This window comes from Pseudochaenichthys georgianus, chromosome 17 (assembly GCF_902827115.2).
Source record: "Pseudochaenichthys georgianus chromosome 17, fPseGeo1.2, whole genome shotgun sequence".
Taxonomy (NCBI): domain Eukaryota; kingdom Metazoa; phylum Chordata; class Actinopteri; order Perciformes; family Channichthyidae; genus Pseudochaenichthys; species Pseudochaenichthys georgianus.
The window spans coordinates 35,473,812-35,483,815 of NC_047519.1; the positions used below are offsets into that span (position 1 = coordinate 35,473,812).

Sequence of the window (10,004 nt, forward strand, 5' to 3'; positions counted from 1 at the left end):
GTAAAGCGCTTTGAGAGTCTTTGATAAAGCGCTGTTAATAAATATAAGTCTTACATAGTGAGGGGAATGAGGGATTGTAGACGTTGCAGGCTGAATGACAGACTGCAGGAAAGGGAAAGCACAAGAGGGCCTCTTTAATCATAGTGTGCGTAAAACAGCTGACAGTATCGGGACTCGTGCTTCTTGTTGGTCTTTGGCTGTTTCTGATGTTTTTGACGAGGTCCAATTAGTGTGTGGTTATTTCATGAAACAAATATTTATTTCATAATAGAGTAAAATGAAATATGTGTTGTTAGATTTGACACTTCTCAGTAAGACGGAGCTTAAGGTTCTCCTGTGAGTTTAGTTTCACTTTACATCGTTTACCGGTTACATGGTGGCTTAAAAAACAAACTGCATAAGGGGAAGTAAAAAACAAACTTCGAAACCGGTAAATGAGTCAAGCGAAAGTCGTTATGACTGCGAGTCCTCTTCAGGGGAAATACCTCACACATCCCACCGACCTCCAAAACCACAAGTGAGCAGAGAAATAAAACACCTTAGAGTTTAAAACAAAGCACACATGAAAAGGTTGAGTTGAGTCATTTTACTGTAAAAGTAGATCCACAATTTGTACAGTCTTTCGTAAAGTACCTCTCAAAGCAGAACTCCCAGTCTGCTGCTAACACAGTGATAAGACATGGAGGAAGGCTTGTATCAAGTAAACACACGTAACGGTCCAATAATCCCTTTCTTCAACTGTTCATCAAACTCTTGAATATAATCAAAGCAACTTAAAAACAAAACACTTAAATATTATTAGTATAAATATTTTAGAACATCTTAAACTTCTTTTACAATTATCATTTCCACCTTTTAGCCTGAAGACATGTGTGATGAGCTCAACATCAAATAATGGGAACGTCGCTGTACTCGTGTCGGGGAATGTAAAAGATCTGAACAATAAATATGTCATTTTAAGTTATTTCTTTAAAAAGTACAAAAACTGTCGTTTCACTGAAACACTCTGAATACAGTCAAATAAATCACAAGCGGGGATTCGCTGTCGGAGAGTGACTGTGTATCGTTTTATATGTACACCTTTAAAATGTAAACGTAGCTGAAGGAGGAGTGTATAAGAATGGTGTAACAGTTTCCAGGATTTTAAGACTTACAGTAAAGCAGGGGTGTCCAAACTACGGCCCGAGGGCCAAATGCGGCCCGCGGACCATTTTGAATCGGCCCTCACTCAGCAAATTAAAAAAGTATAATGACTTAAGTACAATAAACTTCTGTTTGTCTTATATTATACTTCTTAAATATATATGTTCAAATATATGTACACAGTATTCATGTGTTAATTCGCCCAATTTTCAGATAAATTCAAGTTCAAAATATGTTCTAACGAATCTAAGTTGATAAGAAAAAAGCCCAATAACAAATGTACATAACCTTGAAATCTACGCTCCATATTTCCTCTTCTTATCAGCAATCTGAAGCTTCTGTTTTAAAGGTGGGGTAGGTACGTTTCAGAAACCGGCTCGAGATACACTTTTTGTTATATTCCATGGAATGCTCTTAACATCCCGATAGCAATGAATATCTGAAGTGCTTTGACAAAAAATCCATAAAAAAATGTCATCTGTAGAAGTGATACTGTAAAAAGTAGGCCTACCTGCCTGTCAGCCTTCCATCGGGGCACAAACTTATCTCGTGCCCTCATTGGTCATGTGCGCGTTCGTGTGTGTTGGGGGAGGGGCTCTATAAGGAAGTGGCAGATTTTCTCCGGTTGTGTATTTTCAAATTCTAGCGATCTCGAGCCGGTTTCTCAAACTTACCTACCCCACCTTTAAGGAATGAGCTGCCAACATAATACATTAAACCCCATGGAGAGCTGTGAGCTGTTTTTTTCTTAAGCATTTTCAAGTATCAAGAATAATTTACCTACATTCGATTGACTTTTCCAACTTATAACTTAAAGGTGGGGTAGGTCATTTTGGAGAAACCAGCTCGAGTGCGCTAGAATTTGAATTAGCTGGGCCGGCTCAGATGATTGGTCGTGCTTTTTACAGAGCTACGGCTTCCACAGATGAATTTTTTGTATGGATTTGTTGTCAAAGCACTTCAGATATTCATTGCTATCGGGATGTTAAGAGCATTCCATGGAATATAACAACAAGTATATCTTGAGCCGGTTTCTCAAACTTACCTACCCCACCTTTAACTTATGAGGCAGTATACCTCTAGTGAGTGGCCCAGCCCTTCGTATATTTATCTGTATGTGGCCCACGGGGAAAAAAGTTTGGACAACCCTGAATTAAAAATAGTAGTAAACCCAGCCCTGGGCTAACAGCTTTTCTTAGCGTTCTACAGTAACAAGCATTTTAAAATAACAGCTGATCTAGGACGAGTTAAAGTGATGAAGTCGGGCACGTGTTCAGGAGGAGTTGTTGTGCTCCAGCCGCTCGACCATGATGGTCACCAGCTTCTCCAGCTGCTCCGCCCGCTGCCGGCCCGTCTCCAGCACCTCCTCGTGGTTGGCCTTCTCCTGGCTGTCGTAGTCCATCACCGCCTGGTTGCTGATCAGCGACAGGGCGAAGCAGCGCATCCCGGCGTGACGCGCAACGATGACCTCGTGCGCGGTGCTCATCCCTGGGAGAAGAGAGAGAGGAGGTGAGGCGTTGTAAAGATCTCTGAGTGTTCTTCAAATAGGGGCAGCAGAAGCTCAGGCTGTTGGGATCAGGAGGGTTCAAGGTCCAAACCGGACCAAGTACTGAGTGTGGGCTGGGACTATAAGAGGTAATAATAATAATAATAATGAGTTCCATTTATAAAGCACTTCATATTTGAATGCAAATCCCGAAGTGCTACAAGTAGTGAAGGTACTAGTTTGTCTCCTTCACACACCCCTAACATAAAAAGCTGCCCACTGCTCCTGATGTTGTGTGCCGTGTAGATGCGAATGATAATATAATAAAGCTTTATTTATAGAGCACTTTTCATACAACACGTGAAGCTCAAAGTGCTTTACAAAAGGACACATCACAAGTTAAAAACAAACAATAAGAAATTCCCCTCAGATTATTTGTTAAGAACTTTTCAGGTACATGCAGCAAACATAACATTGCATCAGGTTGATAGCCCCAAGGAGGTCAAAGGTATGAATAAAATAAATAATGTTATTATAATTAATTAGTTTCTTTCTTTTCTATTTCCAAATGTTTAGTCCGTCCCTCTTAATGAGCCAGCAACACACACATATATACATTTGCAAACCATCAGAGATGTTGCCATACTTTTAATGACGAGGTAGTTATTCCTCTATAAACTGTATATCTCAGTATTTCTCATGTAAGGAAATACACAAGCTATTTCACGGCATATTGGGCTTGACACATCCTGCCTCAGCAGCAATGTTGCATTATAAAAACGTCGAAGTTGCTTAAAACTGAGATTTTGTCACATCCTGCGAATCTTTTTCTGGGAATGACACAAAGCACTGCGTCAGGAAGCCATTTCTTCAGAACATCTGACCTCTGCGACAGTTCTTTAACGGTAACTGAGGTGAGTCATATTGTGTAACTAACCGGTTGAGGTTCAACTATTTTGCAACGTAGAAACATTGTTTTTGTAAATGAAGTCTGGTGGCTTTGAAGAGAGCACAGACGGGTGGCTTTGTGATGAAGAACAGTTGAAAATATTTTAAATAAATTGTACAGTTAATCCGTTTTGGTGCGCCCTTCAAAGCTTCCTAATACTTAGCGTTCAAGGTCATACTTCTGTCTTTTTCTCCTTATTACCCTCACGGAAAGTACTCTCTCTTAAAGCGTGTACATGCAATGGCTGAGGTAAGGGTCCTCTCTTAAAGGTGTGCGAGTAAAGCAGACTTGGTTCTTACCGACAGCATCAGCACCCAGCTTGTGCAGCATGCGACACTCAGCGATGGTTTCGAAGGACGGACCCCCCAAGACGCAGTACACCCCTTCCCTGAAGAAGTCGTTGTAGCCCAGCTCTGAGGCCACGTCGAGGGCCATCTGCCGCAGCTTTCGGTCGTAAGCGTCAGACATGCAGGGGAAGCGGACCCCAAACCTGAAGGAGGACAGAGTGGACTGTAGAAATCCACACAACTGGGCCATTCAGTACTGAAACCCCCCCCCCCCCCCCCCCCCCCCAAATGACTCAGGTAAAAAGCACAACACTCTGTAGGGACGAGTTGTAATATTAAAACAGGTAAACTCCTGTTGTTGATGTTCTTTGATGCTTTGATGCTCTGAAGTTCTGTTGGAGCCTCTATCCTCCAGCCTTTGAGAGCAATGGCAGTCTTTGTGCCCTCTGACATCAGCTCGATGCCACAACAGTGCTGAAGTGTGGGAGACTGGAAATATGCTGATCAAATATGGAGGGGGAGGGGACAACTGTATCCTGCCGAGTCATTTGAACACTGAATGAGCTGCTTGCTTGAGATTGCTAGAAGACTCGGGGAGTTTTTTATGCAAAAGATTTCCTGGCCTCTTTGAGCAGATGACTTTCTTTAAATGTCATTTCTATATACAAATACTCGGGTTTTGTAATACTGATGATCAGACTCTACATTAGCTAGTCTGTTCTGGAGTAGGTTGTTTCCAGTGTTACAAAATGATGCAAAATAATACTTTGTTCGCATTTTGTTAGAAGTAGGTTGTATATTATAGAGTTTACTAACTGTGTTGTATATTTATATTGTGTATCTGACATATATTTATTTTCTACTGTTATTATTTTTCCACTTGGTTTCTACATTATGTGCAATGCCTTGTTTACATGCTGCTGGGACAAAACACGTTCACAAATTAGGCTCAATAAAGTACATCGAATCTAAAACACTGGTTGTGTCGAATGTCAACATTTTAAAGCTACAGTGTCTGCCCTCACAGAGACACCGACCCCTCCCGCTCCTCCACCGACCCCTCCTCTCCTCCACCTACCGGTCGTCATTCGGCCCGACCAGCGGGTTGTTCCCAGCGAACCCCGGCATGTTGATGTGGTCCTTCATGATCATGACGTCCCCCACCTTGTAGGCCTGGTTCAGGCCCCCTGCTGCGTTCGTCAGGAAGACGGTCTCCACGCCCATCAGCTTGAAGACCCGCATGGGCAGCGTGATCTGAGGAACACGAGGTAATGTGAACACATGCACTCACTACGGCGACCCACCATCACCGCAGCAAGAAGACCCCCAGGGCTCGGGGACCACAAGCTTTACAACCGTTTCATTCCTGATCTCAGTAGTAATCAGGGCCGTCCCTCCCTACAGGCCGTCATGCCAACCCAAGGTCGCTTAGTGAAGTGTCATGGCGTTTGTTGATAGCAGTGTTTACAGTCCACATATTCATATATTATTACAATAAGCAGTATTTTATTCCTCTGCAAGTTATTCTATTTGACATGTGCTGTATATAGTTGACCTAATACTGCATTTTTCTCGTGGCACTATTTTCTTATATCTTAGGTATATTGTTTGTTGCACTGTTGGATTATGAATGCCATCATCTATTCTACGCAGTAGCTTTTGGAACTATCACAATATTAATTTGTGCAGAATCAGCATTAGGGTGCAATGTATGAAACCTCGATTGAAACAAACATAGGGATATGGAAATAGAAATGCGTGTTCTGTTTCTAAATCTGCAAGTCAAGCAGTCGACAGTATACGCAGAATTTTACAGATGCTCTCTGGGAAATCTCACATAAAATAACCCACAGACAGAATATCGAGATGAAGTAAAACTAAATCAAACAAATTAGATAAAAGGCAGGATATGTTAACTACATTTAAATAGCCAATTTATTTAAATGATCAATGCATCCTTTGAGGGACATGTGTTCAGTACAAGACTCGTGGTACTTTATCCTTGACTTGAGTGTAATGATTTACATTACTTTACACCTCTATATTCCATAGGGAGAAAATAAGTAAGAAACAACATATGATTAATTTAAACAATCTAATTTGTTAAATACTGAACCAGTGGCTGGTCTGGGAGTTTTGGAGATTCAATAACTGTTTGAATCCCAAATAAATGCAATATTTCTCCTAAAAATATCAAAGATCGTTTAAAAGTCCAAAATATTATTATTAATTTGCGTTGCAGAACATTCGCTTTCCTTCCTTTCTCCCCCATTCATCACCACCCCGATGTTGTGCCTCTTTCGTGGGGTTGGAAACCACTGGACTGCCGAACTTTCCATTTTAAAATGTGCTTATTTTGCTTCTGACACTTTTAGTACATGCAGATCAAAATGATTCTGTCTTTTACTTCAGGAAGCTGTTGTAAATGACATGTTAATGTATCGGCGTACTTATACACTGTGGTATAGGAACTTCAAAAAACCAACTCACCTTCTGGATGGGGTATCCCTCGTACAGGTGGAAGCGACCCTGCATGCAAACACACGGCTTCCCTTTTAGCGTTCCAAACACCAGGCGGCCAGCATGACCATGCACTGTAACACACACACACACACACACACACACACACACACACACACACACACACACACACACACACACACACACACACACACACACACACACACACACACACACACACACACACACACACACACACACACACACACACACACACACACACACACACACACACACACACACACACACACACACACACACACACACACACAGAGTTAGTGACCAATCTAATGCTTTTACTTGGAGCTCGCAAAACAACGCCCACACATGAGAGCACCGGCTGTGCATACCTGTGCTCTTGGGAAAGTTAGGAATGTCGCAGTACTTGAAGCACTGCGGGTCCTTCAGCATCTCAGCCAGCCCCCCCAGGCCTGAGCCGCACACAATTCCCACAGTCGGCCGCACCTGTGTGTTGGACAGCAGCCAATCAGCTGTCGCCTTGCATTCTTCATAGCTCTCACTGAGGGAGGCAGAAAAACAGGTCATTTAGTGTGTGTGTGTGTGTGTGTGTGTGTGTGTGTGTGTGTGTGTGTGTGTGTGTGTGTGTGTGTGTGTGTGTGTGTGTGTGTGTGTGTGTGTGTGTGTGTGTGTGTGTGTGTGTGTGTGTGTGTGTGTGTGTGTGTGTGTGTGTGTGTGTGTGTGTGTGTGTGTGTGTGTGTGTGTGTGTGTGTGTGTGTGTGTGTGTGTGTGTGTGATGAATGCCTGGATTCAAACACACCTACATGTTCACAAGTATGTGGACACTTGACTTCAGGCTGTGCTTGAATTCATCCCTCTGGCATGGGATTGGGTGGAGGTTTTACAGCATGTACCTTTTCTTGTTTATATAATTATTATCATATAATAACATCAACACTTTGTCCTGAAATACTTAATAATAATACCTTACAAACAGACCATATTAATTTTAGGAGGCAGAAAGCTCTTTTCAGAAGGTGCAACGTAACATCAGTGATGTCTTGATTTCACAGTCATGCTGCATTCAATGACAGCTACACAAAGGGCATCCTGTGCGGCCACTGACTGGAAGTGAACATCTTTCCTCACGTAACTCACGTAACACAAGTAAATACATGCTGTGTGTGTGGTGCTGAATGGCCTGTGAAGCATTATGTGTGACGCTCAGGTGCTGAACACGGGACCTGAACACACGTCCACCATGAAAACTGTCTGCAGAATTTCTCAACTGTCATGTATAGTGCTGCGTACCTGGACTCACATTCAGGTTCAGGTCCGGACTCAAGTCCAGAGGTTCAGGTTCAGGTCCGGACTTATAAGTCCGGACCTGAACCCATGGCTTGTGTCAAGTTGTGTGAGTAACTAAAGTGAACTTATTGTGAGCTAATTATCAATTGAAAATTAACTCATAATCAACTCAAATTCAAACTCGTCAGGTTTATTTTGCTCCCTTCCAACTTGTGTCTACATTTCTCTACAAAGTACAAATGTAAAAAAAACACTTTTTGCCACTTTTCTACAACTCTGCTTGTGTACATTATACAGGAGTACATACTACATACATAGTGATGTATATACATACTGTTAGAAATTAAAATCAATGTTGATATGGCGTAATTTTGAGTTAAATACACTATTTAATTTAAATCAGTTTTATTCTGAAAAAAACGGAAGTTCACAATATTAACTTAATGCTTTTATTCTGAAAATTCTTCCGTTCCGGTTAGCATTAGCATGTGGCGAAATGCTACGTTTTCAAACCGTGAATCGAAGGTGAAATGACATGTGATGTTGTACACTGAGCACACTGGGGTTAGCACTCATTTATTGACGCTGAATAACGTTCATCAGGGAATGTTTAAATAACCACAGACACCAGAATATACGTAAGTGCTAGTTTTTTTGCGAGTCCAAGTACCGGTTCCCGACGTTCCGGTTTTAACCGGACTTGAACCGAAACTTTTTACAAGTCCAGTACCGGTTCGGCGTACCGGTACACAGCACTAGTCATGTACGTAAGAGAAGAAGAGGCCCACCTGTTTTCCCGCTAATTCAGGTTTAGCAATAATTTACATTAAGAAAGTTCATCAAATGTTAAGAGAATATTAGTGAAGTGCATTTCTGGCATTCTTTACCGCAATTTCTTGTTGTTTATAAGCGTTTATATACACAATACAAATACATGCAACCATTTTTAAAGCAAAAATACCAAATGATTCCCAGTTGAAGCATCTCTGTTGCAGATTTCACTTTTTTGTGGAACTGGGGTTTTGAGTGCAAATATAACAAGATGCACTAAGTTGTAAAAAATAATTATTATAAAAAGAAAAATGTATTATAAAGCGGACAAATAAGAAAAAACGTTTAGGAGAAATATAAATATACACAAAAGGTAACACAATAAGACCATTTAATAATTTAAATAACATGTGCAGTATATCAGAATTTAAAGTGGAAGACCTGCGACGTTTTTAAAGAGGAGAAATGTGCAAATGTGTGTAATGTTTACAGTATGGAGTGTGGAAAAGCGATAATGTAACGCATAATGTCAAAAGAGTCTGTTGCAGTGGGGCTCCTGAGCTTTGTTTATCACATGCTATGTACATGAAACCTCTCAGTGTGTGTCTTTATCTTATTTTGAATGTGTTCTCGTCAGCGGAACTGGAATCACAATGGCAGCCCGCTGTCTCAGTTCTGTGTCATTGTGCCGCTGGCCAATACGTGGCTTGGTCATTCCGCTGAGGTGCACAAATAAAAGTGAAAGCAGCACAAACCGCGACCCCTCTGTGAGTAATAATGGGGGCAATGGGTTTTTGGAAATGACGTCACGGCGGAGCGCATGTGCAAAGTGTGGGTTGTTCCGTCCTGTCTATGAGCTAAGACTTCCGCGCTATTATTGCGTTACTACTTCATTATAGCACGATTTAACTCTGGAGCGGAGACTAATCACTTCCGCTTGGTCTAAGACAAATACAATTATTGAGGAAATATATAAATATTATTCCCAGGAGCGTGAGCGAGTCATCCCGCGCGCTTCTCATGCTTTTTTAAATAAGAAGTGTGGGTACATATGCTGGTTGTTTCTTTAGGGATGTGGCAGAAATGTAGCTTTTAGTGATTCATTGAAGTATTCGCAGTCTCCACATGTAGCCCCCCTTTGTAAAATAAGCCATGGTGACGCATTCAAGGATTAGTAATATTGTAGTAAAGATGAACTCACCCACACAAAGACTCGGACACAGACAGCATGATGGAGCAGATACAGTCGGCAGGTTGGTCCGAGTTAAATTGAGTCTCTCGGGTTATCTGGGTTTCCTGATGGATTCACCGGTTTTTAGGTTTACACTCCCCACTCCCCACATCCCACTTACGTCACAGCCCAACAGGCTCTCATTGGTCGAGACGTCGAGACGCAGGCGTTGCGCAATGCGCAGCTGATGCGCTCGGAACTGTACACCATGTAATGATGCGTTCAGGAGTCCCCCCCCAAAACAAGAGGGGAAATGATGACAAATTAACACGAGGGATAGAGCACATGTATAAAACAGGTTGAAGTGATGGTTACACATGATATAACCCATTCAAAACCGAAATAAATTAA

The 10,004-nt window shown here is 41.8% G+C and overlaps 1 protein-coding gene across 1 annotated transcript; it reads right to left on the reverse strand.

The window, feature by feature from the left end:
- Window positions 1–571: 571 nt before the first annotated feature.
- Window positions 572–9,774, reverse strand: LOC117462876 (purine nucleoside phosphorylase-like). Its single transcript, XM_034105233.2, has 6 exons — window positions 9,624–9,774; window positions 6,736–6,905; window positions 6,356–6,459; window positions 4,944–5,119; window positions 3,878–4,068; window positions 572–2,631 (listed from the first exon to the last, which is right to left on the reverse strand). Exons 1-6 carry the CDS (start codon window positions 9,650–9,652, stop codon window positions 2,417–2,419), a joined length of 885 nt encoding a protein of 294 aa, XP_033961124.1. The 5' UTR covers window positions 9,653–9,774; the 3' UTR covers window positions 572–2,416.
- Window positions 9,775–10,004: the final 230 nt, after the last annotated feature.

Excerpts from the sequence above, each read along its gene's own strand:
- LOC117462876 (XM_034105233.2), bottom strand. The coding sequence starts at position 9,652 with ATGCTGTCTGTGTCCGAGTCTTTGTGTGG. Across the intron at positions 6,460-6,735 it reads TAACTTTCCCAAGAGCACAG|TGCATGGTCATGCTGGCCGC; the intron begins GTATGCACAGCC and ends TGTGTGTTACAG. Across the intron at positions 2,632-3,877 it reads GCTGGGTGCTGATGCTGTCG|GGATGAGCACCGCGCACGAG; the intron begins GTAAGAACCAAG and ends CTCTTCTCCCAG.